The sequence below is a fragment of the Talpa occidentalis genome, unplaced genomic scaffold (assembly GCF_014898055.3).
Source record: "Talpa occidentalis isolate TD23 unplaced genomic scaffold, MPIMG_talOcc4v2.1 talOcc4.12, whole genome shotgun sequence".
Taxonomy (NCBI): Eukaryota; Metazoa; Chordata; class Mammalia; order Eulipotyphla; family Talpidae; genus Talpa; species Talpa occidentalis.
Window position 1 is genome coordinate 18028085 of NW_023601212.1, and position 21533 is coordinate 18049617.

Genomic DNA, 21533 nt, shown 5'->3' on the forward strand with positions numbered 1-21533 from the left:
ACTACTCAGGGAATAGCCATTGCGACCTAAGGGGTTCTGAAGTCCCTCTAGTTCAGAGGCGGGGAATCCAAAGCCCCAGAAACTGCAGATTGTAAGGCTCTTTTGTTCCCTCTGTGTCTCAGTTTCTAGCACATTCCAGGCCCAGCAAAGGTATACAGTCAATATTTGTTGAATTAATAATAAACAAAAGAGACTTGTCCTACCTGCCTCTACTAATGCAGACATGTAGACGCAGGTAGACTCAGTAAAAAAAGAATGAATTGACAGGGGAAGGACCACAAATGGCTGTTCTTGAAACCTTCCCACACCCCTCTGGGAGTCTTCCTCAACTGAGCAAATACCCTCTTTCCTCTCACTAAAAACCCAAGAGCATCCATTGTCAAGGTCTATTGCCTTCAACTACACATCGAATCCTCTACCACCACCTCTTTCTCCCACACTTTGCTCAGTCATGACAATCTCCATTAGGTTCCTCCCACACCAAGCTTGCACCTGCCTGCTTGGCTCTTGCCTGTCATTCAAGTCTATGCAGCAGACTCACTCTGACCACCCTGACCCCGACACCTCCCATGTGACCAATCCTTCCAGGCACTGTCTCCAAACACCTGCTTTCCTCTCTGCCAAGCACCCAGCACACTCAGATCTTTTCTGGTTTATCTGTTCATGGCCTGTTCTCCCTCCACATCCCCCCCACACCCCTGCCCTTGCCTCACCTTTCTTCTTAGTGCATTTCTCCCACCCTGCTGTAATTATTTCTTATTTGTCTTTGAATCCACAGCTCCTAGAGGAGTGCCCAGTGCAACCAAGACATCCAACAAATATTTGTTTAATTTAACACTTAATTATTTAATACTACCCACACTGGTCATGTAACACTGGTAGCAATCCTCTTCGTCCTTGAATTTGACAAGTTGGACAAAGGACTTTGTAAAGTGTTACGTGCCAATTGTTCATAGATTACTGTTAGTATTATTAGTACCTGACTCTGCAGCCAGAGTAACACAGCGTAGCCCAATTCACTCTCATCTTTATCCTGGAAATGGTCCCCCATCTAGGCCCTGGTGATGGTGGAAGAAAAACAGCCTGGATTGAATACAGAGAAGAGCCCAGTTTGTCATTCACCAGGTCTTTACAGGTACAAGCCTGATGCAAAGCAACGAGGGCACGAAGTCCTGGGTGCACTGAGAGCACGGGGTGGCAGGGCAGGAGGACGGAAGCACTTTCTACCAGATAGCTCATTTATTCCTCATAGTCACACTTTGAAGTAGGAATTTTTCTCCCCACTTTACAGAGCATAAATCTGAAGCTCAGAGAGGTAAAGTATCTTGCCCAAAGGCTCACAGTTACTGGCAGCAGCATCTGTATCTAACAGCATAGCCTGTCCCTGTTACATCCTCCTGGTGCCAAAGGCCTAGTTTCAGCCAAGGGCAACACCAGGTAGAAAAGTCCAGCAGACTAGAGTTTGGGAGGAAAGGAAGAATCTCCTCCCATTACTAAGTCTGCCATGTTCAACGATGGGAGCAGGGCCACACCCAGGAACCCCCCACATGTACATTTATTCTGAGCACCAATCCAGGGTTCAAAGAAACCCTCTCACTCCCAAATGGAGCAGAAAAATTCCCATTCACACATGTCCAGGGTCCAGCACTCGTCCAGCCACCACTGAAGCAACCATGACCTCAGCACCCCTGTAGGGGAGTGGCTGGGTGGAGACCCAGAGCTGGGGAGGCCTGTGCTCACCCAGCCCAGGGATTCCAGGTCCTGTGCCAGACTGAGAAAGGGAAAAAAGGAGAGGGAGGTTTCTGGGAGGCACAAGAGTAAGGGAAGGGTTTGGAAAGCATGGACCTCAGTGGCACCCGCCCTGAATCTTGGCCTTGCAGGAGAGGGGGTACATGCACTTTGCATGGAGACAATCATGTACGTGACTCTGTGTGTGACTCTAGGCTATGTGTGTGCAGAGTGTGCACCTGAAGTGGTGTAAGTGGAAGAACAGAGTCTCACGTGTAAATGTGTATGTGACCTAAGATTACACGTGCAGAAATACCATAGTGCTGTGGTGCTTCTTTGCTTCTGTGTGTTTTATTACATATAACATTCAGAGAAGTACTCAAACCTAAGAATACCACTCAATGAATTTTTGTGCATATATACCCCCAGTAACCCATACATAGATCAATATCTAGAAGTTTTCCAACATTCCAGAAGCTTCCATTGCAGCTCTTCCAATAACCACCCACCTCCCCCATGGTAATCACTAGTCTGACTTCTATTACCACAGATTAACTTTACCTTTAAACATCATATAAATTAAACCATACAGAGTCTACTCTTGTGCCTTGTTTCTTCTGTTCATTATTCTGTCAATGAGATTCATCCATGTTTCTGTTGCATTCAGTACTAATTTATTCTTGTCTCTTGCTAAGTTCTATTTCCATTATATGAATATACCACAATTGATTTATCTACTCTACCAGCAATTATCATTTGGGTGTTTCTAATTATTAGCTATTATGAATGAAGCTACTATGAATAGTCATATAGGTTCTTGCTAGATATAGGCACTCATTTCTCTTGGCTATATTTGCTGGGTGATAGAATCATGAATAGTCAATTGCTTGCTCTAGTAGATTCAACCAAACCACTTTCCAAAGTATCTATACCAATTTACTCTCTCAATATATGAGAGCTCCAGTTACTCAACTTCCTCATCAACACTTAGTATTGTCAGTCTTTCATTTTAACCATTCTGGTGTCTTTGTAGAAATATCTCGTTGTGGTTTGAATTTTCATTTACCTGATGAGTAATGATATCGAGCATCTTTAAGCAATTATTGCCCAGTGGGGTACCCCCTTTTGTGAAGAATCTGTTCAAGTTTTTACAGAACTATAACATCTGTAAAAATGATTGACAAAAGCAGACAATACAGCAGAATCATCCAGAGGAGCTGCAGTACACACAACCCAGCGGCCAGTCCTTTCAACAAATGTTCTAGTTATTACAACTAGTACACTAGCTGTACCAGGTCTTATATATAAAACTGAATTTTATGTTTTGAACCAATTATTTGGATGTCACAGAGCTCCCCAATTTAAAGTCACAGGGGAAAAGGAAAAGCAGACAAGTCTCCCTTGGGCTCTTAGTCCCAGGCTGCCAGCATCCCTTACCAACTCATTGACTATTTTTTCTTCAATTACAGGATCCTGACAGTGATCAACCCCTGAATAGCCGTGGTAAGCTGTGGTCCAAATTTTCTTTGTCTGCATCAACCTCTGAGTTTCAATCAGTTACCAAGTAAACACTAAACCCCTTGCATGGCCCTCACCCCAAACACCAAGAGCTAAATGCTGTAGGAGTCATCCATCCATCAATCAACAAACATTTATTGAGCAACTGCATGTTCCAATATAAAGTAGCAGACATGGTCTTTGGGGGAGATAACCAACAGACCAGTACCCCCAAGAGCAGTGATTTTCCAATTCAGTCAGCCAGTGACTTATTCTCTCACTCACTCAACACCCCTCAACAACAACACTGAGAGCTGGCCATTGTCAGCCTCTGGGCTGGATGATGGCTGACAGCAGTAAAACAGACAGCCAACATCCTTATCCTCACAGCATCTGACCATGCTGCAGAGGAACAAGCTGGACCAAGGCATTTTCACTAGTAGAATAAAAATGACAGTGTTTGCCTGATTTGCAGGAGATAAATTAATAGCATGTTCCTAAACTACAGGGTTGTTTTTTTTTTTTTTCCTCCTACTCCATTTTCTTAAACCATTGATACTCCTGATAGTCTGCTGAATGAGCAACACAAGGAACAAAGAACAATTAGGTTCTTTATGTTAATAAGGAAATGGCCAATCTCACTTACTTTGACAGCTTATGTGTTTCAGGGTTACAAGTTAATAATGATCACAAATGATGTAATCTTCAGCAAGGAAAATGATGCCTAGTTTATACTTTGATTTAATAGCCTAGTAGACCACAGTGTCCCCAAAGAACACCAGGCTTCCAAGCGCTCCACCACCTGAGTAATCCTGAGCACTGACAAACCAGACAACACAGGTTAATTTGCTGCCAGTGCCCTGCGTGAAGGGAGCTTGGGAGAGAAAGGGCAGGACCAAGCGGTCAGGGAGTGCGTCATGAGTTAGGCAAACTTTGACCAGGGTCATGCAGGTGTAAATGATCACAAAACAGAAGAGAGTAATGAAGGGCTCAGTGGTGGAGGAAGAGCAGGAGCAAGGACTCAGGTAAGAATAAATGAGGGTTGTGTGAGGGTGAGGGACTGGGGGTCAGTGAGAACTGGCACTGGAGGCACCCATCGGGCTAGGAATGTGAGGTCTGATTACACTCTTTTTCCTTCTTCCTCCATCCTTCTTCCCTCCATCTTCTTCAGTTTTCCCAAAATAGAACTCATACAAGATATTCCAGATAAATGAGATTTAACTCATCTTCCGCCTCTTCTTCTTGCTTCTTTTGGAAGTAATACAATCGTACCTCTCTTTATTGTTAGCAAAGACACAAAACCATAAATTATTCTTCATCTGTAGAGATAGTTCAAATACCTAGAAAAGACATCTCAAAGTTCTTGCTCTTGCTCGCAGCAAAATTATCTCTGTTTGGAGAAAACTTCAATACAGTGAGCACAAGTACATCTCAGAAGTTAGTATGATCTTGCTCTTGCTCCTTCAATGGCCACAACCTTTCCACTCAGATTCCCAGAGGCAGATCAACCCAGACAGGGTGGAACATTCGAGAAGAGGCCAAGTCAAGACAAGGGAAGGTGCCTGGACTGGAGGCTCCTTTGAGGGGTGTTTTGTGAAAGACGATAAGCCGAGGAAGTGAAAGAGGTAGAGTGACCACGAGCTGAGGAAGCTCAGCTAGGTTATAGTTATAAACCTCATAACCCACAGGGCTAGCAAAAACTGTCCCCAAAGCATTCCTGCAACATCAGCACAGGGGACCGGCGGGTGGAAAGGCTTTAAGCCCTGGCAGGGAGAGGTGGTCTTCAAGTGCTGACTGTGGGTTCCTCCCTCCACCTCACAGATGTCACCCCCCTGCGCAAAGCACGCACTCCCCTGGAGAACTTCAAAAAGGTGGGGGTCCCCATCATCGCAGCACTGCTGAGCCTGGCGACCATCATCATCGTGGCTGTCCTCAGTAAGTGGCAGCCCCCAATCCTGTCCCCACCCTCACCCCCACAGTAAGTGGCAGCTCCCACCCACCCTCTCACCTCAGAGCACACCCCACCTGTCACCCTCCCACCCCAGCAATGTCAAGGGCAGGTGATCGCATAAACCTTTGAATCCACCCCTGCTTTGAAGGGAGCCTTCTTCTGAGAGTGATAGATGCAGATGAACTCAGCCCCCACCTAGCCCAGATAGCTGCTATCCTAGATGATTTGTTCTGCAGGGAGAGCACAGTTGCACATGTCACTAGCCCACGCAGGCAATCTGCACAGGCGGCCACACACCCTGCCTCCTGCTTCCCAAGCCTGCAGACTGAGCCCAGTGGTCCTGAGAAGCCCTACCAGCTAGAAGAGCAGGGAGCATGTCTGCTGCTTGCAAGGAGGGGATAAAGAGAGGAGACATCAGCAAAGAACACCAAAGCAGGAGGCACACCTCCCACCTGTAGCTTTGTCTTCATCGTGACCTGAGCCTCTCTGTGATCCTGGGCACCAAGATTAAACGAATGAGTAGCAATTCCCACTGAGGATTCTCACTGAGCCACATCCTATGGCTAAGTCCTTGCCTTGCCCCCCACCCCTACCCCCAGTCATAGCAGGTTACTGACCACACCTTCACAGGGGCATAAGAGACCAAACTAGGAATCAGGAACCTGAGATGAGAACCCTGGCATTGCCTCTTACTACAGTGTGACTTTAAGTTCCTCAACATCTCCTAATCTTAGTCTCCTCATCTGTGAACCATTCTTGCTCCCTCAGAGGGATATTTGAGAACCAGTGAAATAACAAGTGTGAAGCACCTCCATAAGGACCAGATTGTGCAAAAGCATGCAGAGGTGGGACCAGGCCATGCATGTGCTAACAGCCCAGGACGGGCCTTTCAGGCCCAGCACTTGTGAGGATGGTGCACCTCCACTGGCAGCAGCCACCACCAGTGAGGACACGCAGATCATCTGGTCCGCCCTCTCACTCTCCATTTAAGCACTGAGATTCAGAGAGGAGGAAGGGCAGCTGGGGACAGAGCAGGGACAAGCCCTCAGGCAGGTCCATTTCTATCTTGTGGAGGCAGAAAAGCTGATCCACGACACAAACATCACTCAGGTCCCTGAGAGCCCCATGTGAGGTTCAGATAACCCCACATCATTTCTTCCTGATCTTCACTGGCCCAAAGTGGCAGCAGATTTTGCAGCAGATTTATCATCCAAACCCTGTCTTGTTCAGACTAATATTGAAATGAGTTTGCTTCCTCTAAGCATATGCCCAGCCATAGTAGAAAGAGAAGGGGCCAAATCCATCCAGCAATTTGGGGAGCCAAGACAGACACTAGTACTCAATTTAGAATTGAGCGCCCCCTGTCCTATATGGCCTCCATGCCCTGGGTCCCTTGGCTTCTACAACCAGGAGAAAACCGGGGCCTCCAGCCTGGATTTGGTCCCCTCAACCTTTTGGCTTCTGGGATTTAAACTGGTGCCACTGTGTCCTGCGTTAGTCCCAGGAGGCTGGTGTGACCCTGCCATTCCCTAACTCTTGACCATGAACCAAACTCTGCAGATCTAGGAAATACCTGACCTGCTCCTCCTCCCTTGTTTCACTAAAACCAGGAGCACTGGGCCAGCAAGCACATCTTCAGCCTCCTCGGGGAAAGCATGGAGAGGCAGCAAGGGGCTTTGGAGACTGACAGGCCCTGCACAAAATCCTCAATCTATCACTTTAGTGCTGTGTGGCCTTGGGAAAGAAACCCTGGCTCTCTGAACTTCGGTGCCCTTATCTGTAATATGAGCTAATACAGGTACCAAAATCCGCCAAAGTTGTAGGATTACAGAGGCCATGCACAGCAAGCGTTTGCTCATGGGCTTATGAGCACCCCTCACTGGCCTGCTGGGAGCCGTGAGGACCATAAAGGGAGCTATAGGCCAAGGGGGCGCTCATCGGGGCAGGAGAACCTTTTCCTGCCAGAGTTCAGAAAGTGTTAAAACTGCTGCTGTCTGTGGGGTGACGAATGCTAGACTCCATCAGATCCGTCAGTCCACGACAGCAGAGGAACAACAGAATTGAAAGCAGCAAGCGGAAAACAAAACAAAACACCCACCTCTTAGCAGGCCTTTCCTCTCCAGAGAAATGACTGTTCTAGGTATTTTCGCAGGAAGTTCTGGGCCGCAAATATTTTCCGTATAAGTAGCCTGCCATAAGGCAATTTTGTCGCAAAAAAGTGTCGTAAAACAATAGCGGGACAGTCATTTAAAGGGACTTCATGCAATACTTTTTCTTGTTCGCTAAAATCTCTCTCTTCATGAAGAGAGGTGTCAGGTTCCGAGAACTGGGACGCGTGTTTGTAACTGAGCTTCTCTCGCCTGTGAAGGCCTCCACACGGGCCAGACCGGCGCTGCCCTTCCCGAACCTTGACTGTGATGCGTGTGACCAGTAGCTGGTCTGCATTTGAATGTTTCATCCCACGCCTGGTCCTTTTGTCTCACCTAGTCATTTGAGCCAGAGACTGTGTAAATGTCAGATTCTGTCTACATCATGTTTACTGTCGAAGAGCAAAAATTGTTCACCCTTTATTAGAAACTTCCACTCATCAGAGTGGAAGAAATCACGACGTATTCAGTTCTTTCAGGTATGGAGAGCTTGATTCCTCTTTTGCCTCCAGTTTCTAATATGGTGGGATAAATTTGGTGAAGAGGATATAAAAGCAAACTGTCATCTCTAAGATAGCTAAAAAATCCATAGTTGATGCTCTTGATGAGTAATGAGATGATTTGCTAGCCTTCTCTTTTACACGTGCTTGGTCAACTTTTGGTTTTGAGGACAGAGGAATGACCATACTCCCAAAGGATTTGCAAACTGATATGTTATTTTCTTTTCTTTAAAAAAAATTTATTTATTTATTTATTTATTTATGCATACAGACCTGGGGTGCAGGCCAGAGGTGCCAGAAGGGTGAGAGGATTCACCAGAGACAGAGTAGGGAGCAGACCAGGCAGATCCACTGAAATACAGGAGAGGTCTGCTGCACCATTTGGGTCACATCCCTGGCCAGGGATGGAACTCATGCTGCGGTGGCTGCAGATAGCTTCATGGTGCTAAGACTTAACCCCTTAGCTACCAGGGAGGCCCTGATATGTTATTTTCCCTCTAAGTTTTATCACTGAATTTTCCATCAAGTCAATATATGAAGTTGTTATCACCACTGTTTTAAGATTGCCATACTTAGTGGTCCCTTTACAGACCAAGCTCAAAACTAAACTATCAACCAGTTTTTTTTATCTTTTGTGGCAAATTTGCCTTATGGCCAACTAGTTATGTGGCAAAAATGCTCGTGGCAATAACTTAGGACGAATCTACCCAAACCAATGAAAAAACCTAATTCTAGAACTGTGTTTGATGGTTAAAGACTGTCAGGACTACCATCCACCTACTGGCCTCACAGCCCTGTGAGGTCAGCACATTCACCTCCACACATAAATGAGGAAACCAAGACCTAGAAAGGGGCAGGGGCTGGCTCTCGGTCACACCTTGGGGGCAGCACCAGGGCTCAGGTCTTCAGACTCTAGGCCAGTGTAGTCTACTCTGTTTCTAGAGGCTCTGTGCCAGCACTTGAGTCTAAGAAGCTGGTGGGGGCTGTGTCTAAGTTTCTCCCACAAAAAATATCACACTTGACTCCTCAATCATCTTTAGGTATGAGGCAGGGTATTATTATAGATATTATCTTTATATCTCTTTTGCAGATTAGGAAACTGAGGCTCAGGACCAAGAACTGAGTGGTAGAACTGGGCTAGAATCTGTATCTGTCTGTCTCCAAGCCCAGCGTATTTTTAGGGAAACACAAACTCTCCCTGCTGACCCTCATTCTTCTCTGTCCCCTTCCCGTGCTTACCTCTTAGTCAAGGTGATCCTGGACAAATACTACTTCCTCTGCGGGCAGCCCCTCCACTTCATCCCCAGGAGGCAGGTATGTGATGGACAGCAGGACTGTGCTTCCGGGGAGGATGAGCAGCACTGTGTCAAGAATTTCCCCGATGGACCTCCAGTGACAGGTGCATTCAGGGGCTGTGTGACCTGGGGAGTGGGCACGGCAGGAAGCCAGCACAGGTGCCCATGGTCCATGGTGTAGCATCTGCCAACCGACTTGGTAGAGTCATCCTTACCCTACAGTAAAGTTCTCGTCTACTTGACCCCCAGCCCTCATAACAAACAACCATATTTAATGAATAAAGAGGAGACAGGAAATTATAAGTGAGCCTGCCCGTTCCTGCTGCACCAGAGGGCTGGATTTGATAGCCTTGGGACATTCCCTCCTTTCTATGACATCTGTTACTTCAAAAGGATTAGTAGAAAGATTTCAAGGCCATTAATAAGTTATTAATGAGGTCACTGATGCTTGTATTCATTAGGTAAGTGTTTGGAGTTTTTTTTTTAAAGATAGATTTATTTATTTATGCATATAAGAACTGGGGTATAGGCCAGAGATGTGGGCGGGGGGTGAGAGGACTCACCAGAGACAGAGCAGGGAACAGAACAGGCAGATTGACTGAAATACAACTGCTTAGGGGAGCAGCGGGCGAGACAGGAGAGGTCTACTGCGCCATGGGGTAGCTCCCTGGCAGGCCGGGGATCGAACTTGTGCTGCAAAGGCTGCGGATAGCTTCATAGTGCTGTGATTAACCCCTTGCGCCACCAGGGAGGCCCCTAGATATGTGTTTTTGATGTGACTTGCTATGTAACAAAATTGAGTTAGATCCTGCAAAGAAGTGTGAGGATTTGAGGGGGAAACTCATGTTCTTTCTTGGAGTGGGCTAGCACAGTTTGATCCACGTAGACCTTGGGCTCTGAAGAGAAATAATAGCTCAGGAGGTGGGTAATAAGTGCTCCCAAGTGGCAGGGCTGAGTGGCTGTCAGTGTATTTGTTCTCTTTTTTTTTTTTTACCAGAAGTCAAATGCCCCTGGCATCTGCCATGCTACTACCCTACTGCCAATAGAACTTCTCACTCAACCTCCTTCTCCCTAGAGAAGCACCTAGGTCCCTTGTTGAGAAGTTTCCTCGGGCTGGGCAAGCTGTGTGGACTGTGGGTAGAGAGACCACATAATCTATCAAAACTGACACCTATGAATTAAAGGGAAGCTGTGAAAAATTGTGCCAGGGCAACAGAGATTGTCCCCTAGACATTTGCTCACCCTAGCTTCCATCAAAACAAGGCTCCATCAGGCAAAGCCAAATGGAAGAACTTTTCTTGAGGTCGAAAAGACTAGTGTTTAAAGGGTATCGGCCCACTTCTGAGTGGGGGTAGCTTGGGCTGATCATATGACGAATCCTGAGGGAGAGGGGTCAGATGGGTCCCTGCCCTGAGCTGATGCAATTTCCTCCCCTCCCAGTCCGCCTCTCCAAGGACCGATCCACCCTGCAAGTGCTGGACCCAAGCACGAGGACCTGGGCCTCCACCTGTTTCGACAACTTCACAGAAGCCCTGGCCAAGACAGCCTGTGGGCAGATGGGCTATGACAGGTACCCAGCCCAGGCTCCCCAGGTTGTCATCTCACCCTATGGCCCTACTCCTCTTTCTTTCTTCCTCTCCCTCCCCTCTTCCACCCTTCCTCCTGATCCCCTAAATATACAGACATGGTAGTCAGACACAAATGCTTTTGATTGTCTGCACTTTCATTGACAAATAACATGAAGTTCAATCTCCTGAGCCTCAGTTTCCTCAAGAGTTAATTGGGTAAAATAATGCCAACCTGATGGGATGGTTAAGGAATGGTTAAGCCCCCCCATACACTCAGGCACAGGTTTAACTCCTTCATAACCCTCTCCTTTCCTTTACTCTTCAATCCTCACTCCTTTTTGGTTTTGCAAGAAGCTGTTCCTGTTCCAGAATACAAGTCTTATTATTTAAAGTCCCATTAGTTAGAATTTAGTTTAAACATACCTGATTTCATTGGGGCCCCATCAGCAATCCCAGCTGTTTCAGCAAATTTCAAAAGCAGTTCCAAATCTTCAGTGGATAAAAAAGTATATAATTATAACGGGTAATTAGCCTTGCATATTCATAGTCATTTGATTTTGGTAAAATCTAAAAAGGTAGTTATTATTACATCTATTTTTTGAATAGGTTCAGAGAAGGTAACTCAGGTAGTAACTGGGAGAGAGAGGGCTAGAATTTGAATCCAAGACCCCTAATTCCATCTCCATTTCTAATCTGGTTCGTTCTTTCTTTTCCTGAGGCTTCTATTAAGGATCAGGAGGCGACTACTCAGGTTGCCTAACAGGGGAGGCTGGAAAAGAACCCATGTATTCAATTCAGGGTGGAATAACTTCTCCCTGGCAGAACCCAAACTTCTTCAGGATTGTGAGAAACTGGACCCAGAGACAAGGAAGAAATTATAGTACTAGGCAGACATTATCAATCACAGACCTCTCTCCCATCCCTCCTTAGAGCAGCTTCAAGGTCCTTTTTCAATAAATGCTCCAGACAGCCATTACTGATCCATCAGACCTATCAGCCCCCTCTGCTCCCCGGTTATCAGGCTTCTATTGCTCTCTACCCTTCATGATGTGAAATTCCCTGCACCATCTGCAGAGGACAACCTGCTACCCACGTTTTGAAGGAGAGCTGGGAAGGCATGCCCTGCCCCTCTATTCTCAGCCTGCCCCACCCCCACCTCCCAGCAGCCAACACAGCCCAGCTTCCTCACTGCAGCGAGCCCCTCCCCTCCCCTGCAGTCCAGCCAACTGCAGTGTCAGCTGTACCCAGCACAGCAGGCTGCAGCTTGATTATGAAACCAGGGAGCCTCCTGGGGTTCTTAAGGTAATAGGCTGCTGGAACTTCTGTCCTTCCAGAGCTCACTCAGGCCACCAAACCACCCTGTTCTTGTGTTTTACAAATTCAAATTTGGTCAGAATTATTCATCAGGATGCAATTGGTGAACAGAAGTTAAATTTCGCAGGACGGTCCATTTCCACCATTGTTGCTCATTCAGGGTCTCAAATTTTGCCATTTCCTTCCTCCACATGGATTGGAGGCCCTCTTGTCCCACAGAATCATGGTGGGAGGGAGTCTAGAGGTCATCGTGTCCCCCCATCACTTTATAGAGAAGGAAACTGAAATGGAAGGTGCCCCATCACAGTTATACATCAAGCTAGTGTCAGAGCCAGGACAAGAAATAGCCTCAGTCTTGAGGGCTCTTAACACAAAACCCAGCACTGCCAGAGTCCGGACCCCAGTGCAGCTCCTGGTGCAGCTCCTGGCACATGGCCACCAGGGAACATGAGAACGTGCCAGCCAGTGCCACCGCTAGACCTGAGCCCTGCACTCAGAGCTTGCACTGGCATGACTCGATGGGAAAGGATGGAGACATGGGAGAGGTGAGGCAAATTTGATCAAGAAAAAGAGAGAGGAAGTTTATCAGGGAAGCCTTCTGGAGGAGGGAAGACATAACCCAAGATTTGAAAGGAGACAAACAGATTAGTGGAGATGAAGAAGGAGAGGGTCCAAAGTGAGAGAAATGTTTATCTGGACTCATGGAAAGACTTGCCTCATCTTGTCCTGTCTCCACACGGGCCAGGAATGTACCCTCACTTTCAAATTCAGACCAGATGTTGAATTCAGACCAGAACCCAATATCCACATTCCAGTTCCCTCCAAGGTGGAGGGGGAGCTAGCTCAGCCCCTTTGCCTCCTTGTTCACCTCTCCGTAAGCCAGAAGAGACTGCTGAGACATTCAGAATAGGACAGGACTAAGATTAGAGGAAAGAGGATCCTTAACATTTCTTCACAACTCTGGGTTCTGGACCATCTTCCCTGTATAAAAAAGCAAGACTACGTCAGCATTGGTCCAGGGCTGAGTCCTGGGATACCAAGGGAACTTCCCTCTTGTACCCCCTCTCCTGGCTGCGGGGACACACCCACCATCCTGCTCCCACCTCCTGCGCAGCTCATAGCTCTCTCCTTCCTGACATGTCAGCAAACCCACCTTCAGAGCCGTGGAGATTGGCCCAGCCCAGGATCTGGATGTTGTTGAAATTACAGAGAACAACCTGGAGCTTCAAGTGCAAGGCTCAAGTGGGTAAGTGAGAGCGCCCCTGTGGACTATGAAAGGCCCTTGGGGGATGAACTACCCTCTCCCCCACACAGAGGGGGCCTGAACTGAGGCCCGAGGAGTCTAAGCCAAACAACAGGAAGGACCACCAGGGAGCAGATCACTAGATACCAAGAGCTAGAGAATCACATATCCAAAAGGTTTTCTACGTTGACTCTAATTTTTTTTACTATATACAAAAGTCGGACAAAGTGTTCTGTCCACACATTGTTGGTCTTTTTGTCAGTTGAATAGTAAAACCAAATATCTTTTCCTACTGCCTTATGTTTCCTATTAAGTCCTATAAGCAAGATTCCAAAGGCCACTTTATCCTCCCCCACCACTCACAGAGGCCAGAGAGAGACCTCTGCACAGCCCCGGCTCTCCAGGGAGGAGGCTGCATGGCCTCTGTTGTGCCTATTCCTGCATGAGAGCTCAGCGTCTACATGAAGACTGTCACACTGCAAAAGAGTGGCTCAGAGAGGATGCTGGCTTCTTAGCATTCAGGGATGATGCTGAGGCTGCTCATTCATCAAAGAGTAAATCTTGAAAAGGAAAGAGATAGTAGCAGAATGATTGTTTGCCCAGGATTCCATCAAAATCCCATTCTGCTTCCCTTTGGAAAACCTGCAATGCAGCAGACTCTGTTCCAGGCTCTGCTCTGTTCCATCTGCATCTCTTGCCAAGAGCCTGAGTTGGACTCTGACACAGTCAGGGCCCAGCACATAGTAGGTGCTTAACAGTGGGGGTATCCAATCCAACTGAACTGAATGGAACTAAACTGAGTGATTGTGCAGTTTCTATACAGTCCCCATGATACAGGTTCCAGATTTCCCAGGTATTGGGAGGGGACTTGAATCAACAGGGCCTGAAGATGGCCTGAGTCCCTGCCTCTGAATAGAGGGAGAAGCGGAAACCACAGGGCCCCTGTGTCTCCCTTCCAGACCCTGTCTCTCAGGTTCCCTGGTTTCCCTGCACTGTCTTGGTGAGTACCCCCAATCTCTGAGGGCTTGGGTCCTGGGCCAGCACACCCTGAGCATGGAGGGCAACATTCACCCTCATTCCTAAGTCTCTTAGACTCCAAATTTTGCTCTGTTTGGGCCCAATCTTACTTCTTTAGGCCTTTGGCTTCTAAGTCAATTCTCCTTCCAGTGGCTGATGTTTATAATTCCCTCCAACCATCCACACACAGCCTCACAACCTAAGCAGAGACCTGGATGAGAGTGTAAGAGAACTGGAGGGGCCTCCACCCCTGGTCAGAGCCCACATAACCCCCTTTGTCACAATCAGCTCAGTTAGCCAAGATGGGATTATCCACATTCCAATTAGCAAATACTCACTGAACACTTAGAATGTGTCTAGCATTGTCAGGTGCAGATTGGATGTAGAAAATACCAGACAAGTAAAAGAATTGGCCATTATTCTCAGGAGCTTATGACTGGGCTGAGAGAGAGAAGGAAGGCAACATGTGGGGAGTGCCACACTGAGTAGTCACAGTTCCCTGCTGCAGAGAGAGCTGCACAGGGGTCAGAACACCTGGGCCCAGCCCCACAGACTTTCAATAGGACCTTGAGTAATTCTCCTGACCTCTGAGGTTCTCTTCCCAAGAAACCCTTCAGTCCAACTGCCCAATGAAGCTCTCTGAACACCCTCTAGATCTAATAGGAATAGGTCAGAAGAGAAACCAATGCTGAGACCCAACCCCTCCTACCAGCCTCACAGGGGAGGAAGCCAGGCAGATCCTGAAGGATGGCCAGACACTAGAAAGACTAAGAGGAAGGAGGTCATCCTCACTGCCTTTGCAGTTTAACAGTATACATTCTTCCCTGTTGGATGGATGTTAAGACTTTTATTCATTATTGTATGACCCCACACACAATAGTGGGGGCAGGGGACAGACCCACAGTGCCTGGTCAGTGAATGAATGAATAGCTGCTTCATCTGATGAGCTGTACCGAAAGTATTGAAGTCACGGATGCTATCTTGAGGAGACTTGAGTCTCACTAAACAGGAAAAGGATGAAGCATGAAAATGAAAGGCTGATCAGCAGGCTATGGAAATTCCAAGAAAGGAAAACCCCCAGGGATTGGGTAGCCTGGAGGTGGTACCCAGGGTAAACAGTGAAGAATGAACTAGAGGATCCAGGAGGGAAGGGACATTTCTGTCTTTCTGTCTTGTCTACCACTCTCTTCCCAGCATCCCTGACACTCAGTAGGCACTCAAAACAAATCTGCTTAATAAATCAATGATTCAGATAAACAGGAGAAGAGACAGCATCTGGGTGGAGTGAGGCACCGGAAGGTTTCTTAAGCAAAAGCAAAATGACTTTTTAGGGAACTATAAGCAGATCGATTTGGCTAGACAGAAACTTTATTTAAGAACAGCAGGAGACAGACAGAGGAGGAGTTTAAACTCTACCCTACAACAGAAGGGGAGGCTGGAAGACTTTGAGTGAGAGAGGTAATATGTAGAAAGCGGTGTTTGGGATTAGATGGTGTTTGCAAAGCCCCACTGCCTAGCCTAGACCCAGAAAGGGTGGATCCTTTCTCCCCCAGAACCATCACAGTGCTGTTAACTGCGAGAAGGATTGGGGAGGCAGGGAGATAGAACTGAAGATTCCTATAAGAGTTATAGGGTCAGATGTAAAAGTCAGAACAGTGAGTTGTGAGAGAGAGAATAGGATGTCAAATTGGGAGACTCACTCAGGAGAGGGAGAAAGGACTTGGAGAAAGGTAAGTTTTGAATTGGGAAGTGCCAGTTTCTAGAACTTTCTTTCCACTTCCCGGTCCCAAAGCAGCTTGTGGGCGGCTGTTGACTGTTACTCAGCAGGAACAGCTGGGGACACTCCACCTGGGAAGGACTTTGATATTTCTACATCACTGTTTGGTTTAGAGCGTATGAATTCCCAGCCCAAAGGACACACCCATTTCACAATATCAACTCCCTAACACATCCTAAAACGAAAAGGGGAGGGAGGTTGGGAAAAGCCTGTGGTCTAGGACACTCAGTATCTCCCCATGAGTCATTTGAATGTGGCCTGGTGCTCCCTACCCTTCCAGATCCCGATCATAAGGGCCCTACCTGCAATAGATTTCAGACTCCAAGGAGAGGTGACCCTGTCCCCACAAAATTTTGACTCCCGCTTTCTCCCTCCTTCCTACTGACTCAGCCTGTGGGGAGAGCCTGAAGGCCCCACGGGTGGTGGGCGGGGAGAAGGCCTCTGTGGATTCTTGGCCTTGGCAGGTCAGCATCCAGTACAACAAGCTACACATTTGTGGAGGGAGCATCCTGGACTCCCACTGGATCCTCACAGCTGCCCACTGCTTCAGGTAAGACCCATGCTACAAGGAGGCCTTGTGGGGTCAAAGCCAGAGGGGCTGGAGGCCTGCATTATACTTGGGTGCCCTCATTCCCCATGACTCTCCCCCTAAATGTGCCCAGGTGTGGCCACCCCAGTGACATCACCAGGCATCATGTGCCTTGTTAGGCCCTTGGGGTCTGAGCTGAGGGTGCTGGTCACCAAGCTTGACCTTTTTTCTTCTGGTTGGGAAACCATCAGATCCCCAAGTGTCTTCAGGCCACTCCCATATCATTCACACCTGAGAAGCTCTTCCCATCTGCCTGGAGTTCTGAGAATGCTCTCCTTCTTTGCCTGCCTCCTAGGACGTGGTTCCAGTCTTAAATCACAGCCATTCCCTCATTATTTCCAGAAAGTTTTTTGAAAGTAGAGATTCAGTTTCATGCCAGCAGAGAGAAATCTGCCATGTATTCCCAGGCCCTCTTCACTTTCATTCATCCATTATTCAACATCTGAAGAGGGTCTCCTGGCCACCAGACCCCATATTATGCCCACTTGCATGAGGTCCCATCTGTGCCTTAGAGGAACTCAGATGAGGCCAGTGATTCTTGACCTTTTTGAGAATCTGACAAAAGCTATAAATCCTTTCCTGGAACTCCCAGCCCTCTATACTAAGCTCTGTTTGTTGGTGGTTGGGAAAGAATGTCAAGTACTTAATGTAACTGAGCACAATACAAATCTCGCATGAAGAGCACTGAAAATGAAAAGCATCGGTTGGGAGAGTGCCAAGCCCAGAGCTCAGGTACTGGGAATAGCCTCTTCCTGAGTCCTCCAGTTAGTTTTCTTAAATAGATTTCACATGGGCAAAAAGATCTAATTGTCTTAAACTTTACTTGTGGTAGGTGACTCTGTAGACCATCCCTTCTCTGCCATCCCTGCCCCTACCTTCATTATTACCTCTTAAGGCAGGGACATCCAGCCCCCCAAGACCAGGGTCTTTGGCAAAGACCCTGTCTTTGGCAACACCAGCCTTTGGCAAAGGCTCCTCGTGCTGGCTTAGGCCTGAGCCCAGTTTTCTCTGTCTACAGGAAGCACCATGATCTGTCCAACTGGAGGGTGAGGGTCGGCTCGGACAAACTGGGCAGCTTTCCATCCCTGCCTGTGGCCAAGATCTTCGTTATTGAGCTCAACACCACATACCCCAAAGAAAAAGATATCGCCCTCGTGAAGCTGCAGTTCCCCCTCACATTTTCAGGTGAGAGGCAGCCCTGGGAACTGAGCCCCAGAGCATGATCTGAGCCTCCAGGGCCAGCTTTCCCTCCCACTCTTGCCAGTGACCTGGGCACAGCCCCTCTCTCAAGCCTTCAGTCACCGATGTGTTTCCAGCAAATATGTCAGACTAACATCATGGATGCCACTAGACCGCCCTGAGTTGTCAGCTGACCCCACACTCCCTCCCCTCCCCAACCTCTTCTGAGCTTGTTCTCAACACTTGGAGTACCTCAAGTGTGAATCATAGATGCTTCCAATGTTGAAGCTTTGAGGGACCTGGAAGATCATCTAGTCTGTGCTCTCTCCCAACCAATGCCAGGAGCACCCACAATATCCCTGCCAACAGGTCATTGTGCCCCTATTTGCTTTCCTCCAAGAGCAGGCAATTCGTTACTTCTCAGGAACCCATAGGACCCATCAGAAGGCTCATGTTTATATGGGGTAGGATTTAGATCAGCCTTTCCATCCATTAGTTCCACAGGGACACTGCCTCCTTGGGGACAAGAGGGTTCCATTCTCAAATCAGTTTGGGAGATATTTTTATACTATAGCTCTCTTGAAGTAAATTAATATATTAAATATGAGAGGTTTATGTTTTAAAAAATTATGTTTAGCCCACATTTTCTAAACCCATTCAACCACAAGGTAGTTCTACAACACCCCATGGAACCTATGTGACAGAAACTCTGGTGTCAACCCTCTCAGAGGGCTTAGCTGCAGGATTCTCCTGAACTTTGGGTCCCCCCTCCTCTCTGTTCCTGACAGGCACAGTCAGGCCCATCTGCTTGCCCTACTCTGACGATGAACTCACTCCGGGCACGCCACTCTGGGTCATCGGATGGGGCTTTACACAGCAGGATGGAGGTAAGTCCTGGGCTCAGAACCACAGGGCTGAAGGAGCAGCTCTAGGAGGTGATGAAAATAGGACTATCCTTCAGAAAACCCTACCCCAGAGGTCGAAGACTGTGGTGCTGGGCATCCAAGAGAATTACTCTGGGCTGAGGGTAGAAGGCAAGAATGGGAATATGAATGGATTTTCAACCTCCCAGGGAAGATGTCTGATGCGCTGCTACAGGCATCAGTCCAGGTGATTGACAGCACACGGTGCAATGCAGAGGATGCGTACCAGGGGGAAGTTACGGAGAAGATGCTGTGTGCAGGCATCCTGGAGGGCGGCGTGGACACCTGCCAGGTGGGACCTCCAAAGATTGTGGGGAATTGTATGGATAGGGATGTAGGTACCAGAGAGACAAGAAAGTTCAGAGGCTGAATGTCCCACACAAAGTCTTGAATTCATGTGGGCACCCGTTTTGTGCTGAAGGAAGGGAGGGAGGAAGAGGAAAAAAAGGAAGGACTGTAGCCAGATAAAGATGCACAAATGGATGGGTGCATGCCTGTGTTGGTGCATAAATGAATGCAGGTGTGTTTGGGCACCTGCATGGGTGCATGCACAGGTGCATGTTTGGAGACAGGCAGAAAGATTTTAACTGTATATTTCACATACAAAGATGATGTTACCCTCCCATCCACACATACTTCCCATCATCTTCAAAATTGTGAGCTCCTAGAATGTCTCTTTTCTCTGTAACTGTCCTCAAGTAGCTAAAAATTCAGCTCATGCTGGATAAGCTCATGTAGTGTCCCCTCACCACATCCCCACGGGCTGACCCCTGAATTCATTCTCACTCCCCCACCCTCAGAGGATCTCTGAGTCATTTTTAATCAAAACATTTAAGTCTAGTCAAGCCCTCATTCTGTCATTAAACTCCTTCACCCAAGAGGCAGCTCTTGAATGCTGGATAAATGCTGGATTTGGGACAGTGTCTTCCCTCAGGGGACTCACCTGGAGAGGGGACGCAAAACCAGCAATTGGGCTATTTGGGTTCTGGGGAGAAAGCCCAAGGGGTTATAGAGCTAATAAGAAGGATACCCAATCAAGTGCACTTGCAATTATCTTGTCTATCTTGCTGTTTGCTTATTAATTGTCTCTCTCTCTCTCTCTTCCCCATTTGATTCTAAGCTCCCTGAGGGCAAGGATCTTTGTTCTTTTCATTGATTGAATCCCAGATGTCTTGAACAGTGACTGGCATGCTATAAGTCATTAAACCAATTTGGGAAATACTAAGTTAAGCAAAGATAATCAGGCTTCCTACTGCAGGACCCTTCAGCCTTAAATTTCCTGGTGTGAGTTGCAAACCCCTGAGAGAGGAATAACAGCACACCCGCAACTAACTTGATCCCGGACAGAACCCTTTTGCACCAAAAGGGAAGGACATCCGGGGCTGGAGCAACAGCATGAACAGAGGGGGTGAGGGTAAACCAGCAGAGAGCCCTGGGGAGTACAGATGAACAGATGAGCCAAGGCAAAGGGGTGGAGGCCCTTTTGGGTGGGAGAGACCCACCCCTCCACCCCACCCAGTCACCCCAGTAGTACCTGTTCTGGCTCTCACAGGGTGACAGCGGTGGACCCCTGATGTATTACTCTAACCACTGGCAAGTGGTGGGCATCGTGAGCTGGGGCCACGGCTGTGGAGGACCAAGTACCCCTGGAGTGTACACCAAGGTCACAGCCTATCTCAACTGGATCTACAATGTCCGGAAGGTGAGCATGTTTGCATTACCTGTTGTGCCCTCCTCCCCTTTCTCTTCTGAGGGTACCAAACCATCCTTAGGTTTGATTTGAATAGCTCTGAGATAACTCTTTACATTCCAAATAATTTCCCTCCCAGTGACAGCCAGCAAGCCAACCATTAAGAGATGAAATTCCTATTGAATGTAAATACTTTCGGATATGGAACACACCCAACTTCATTATTTTCTGTTCTCTGGCAGAATGAGGTTATCAGATCATTTCCAGAGAACAAATTCTGAAAAGGAGGGTAGACAGACTTCTGAGGTTCCCTGGCTCCTGGAGGACAGAGAGAAAAGATTTTAAAACAAGGAAGATTAACTTTACACATCACCACTTTGTCCAGTTACAATCCATCTGACTTTCTCTTCATTGGTCTTTTTTGTTCTAGTCTGAGTCGTGATGTTGCTGCCCCAGCATGAGGACAGAAACTCCTCCCCAAGCCCACCTACCTGGGGGCCCCCCAAAACAAGAACCCCCTTGGACACACCTCTCTGCCCATGGCCTCAATATTTCTTGGCACAGCAAAAACCTCCATTCCTGTAAGAGATTCCTCAGTCCACTGGCACCCAGGAAGAAGTCAGCAGTCCCAGCTCAGCCACTCCCATACTCCCAGCATCCCAGGGAGAGAGACACAGCCCACTGAACAGTCCAGACTTCTAGCTGGGGTCTCAGAAGTCAAGAAGCCAAGAAGAAATTTTACTACTCAACTAAACAGAAGTAGAATCTCTTGTGAGAGCCCAGATAACCAAAGGCTGGAGTGGAGGGAAGAAAGGGTCTAAACCAGACCTCCCTGTCTCCACCCATCTCCAAACATACAAGAAGAAACCAGCTGGTATATTTAAAATGTGCTGCTGCTGTTGACCCAAGTACTGTTACTTAGCTATGATTACTTAATACTGTAATTTACTGATGATACTATTGTTACTTCTATGGTCATTGTTATTAAAAAGGTACAGATGTCTGACACAAGCTTGACTGGTCACTTGATAAAAACCGAGCCAGGGCTGTTGAGCCATGGTCTTTATTCTTTGACCTGAAAAGAAAAGGAAAGACCATTCATGACCATATGTGAT

General features: G+C 47.6%; 1 protein-coding gene across 1 annotated transcript; it reads left to right on the forward strand.

The window, feature by feature from the left end:
* The first annotated feature begins 4823 nt into the window (after positions 1–4823).
* Positions 4824–20870, forward strand: TMPRSS4 (transmembrane serine protease 4). The gene is given in 13 exon segments (XM_054693935.1): positions 4824–4850; positions 5047–5092; positions 5095–5160; positions 9070–9222; positions 10559–10688; positions 13145–13246; positions 14203–14243; positions 16428–16587; positions 17645–17811; positions 18594–18692; positions 18878–19020; positions 20281–20430; positions 20849–20870. Coding segments are annotated over 12 exon segments (1269 nt in total). The 5' UTR covers positions 4824–4850; the 3' UTR covers positions 20861–20870.
* The last annotated feature ends 663 nt before the right edge of the window (positions 20871–21533 follow it).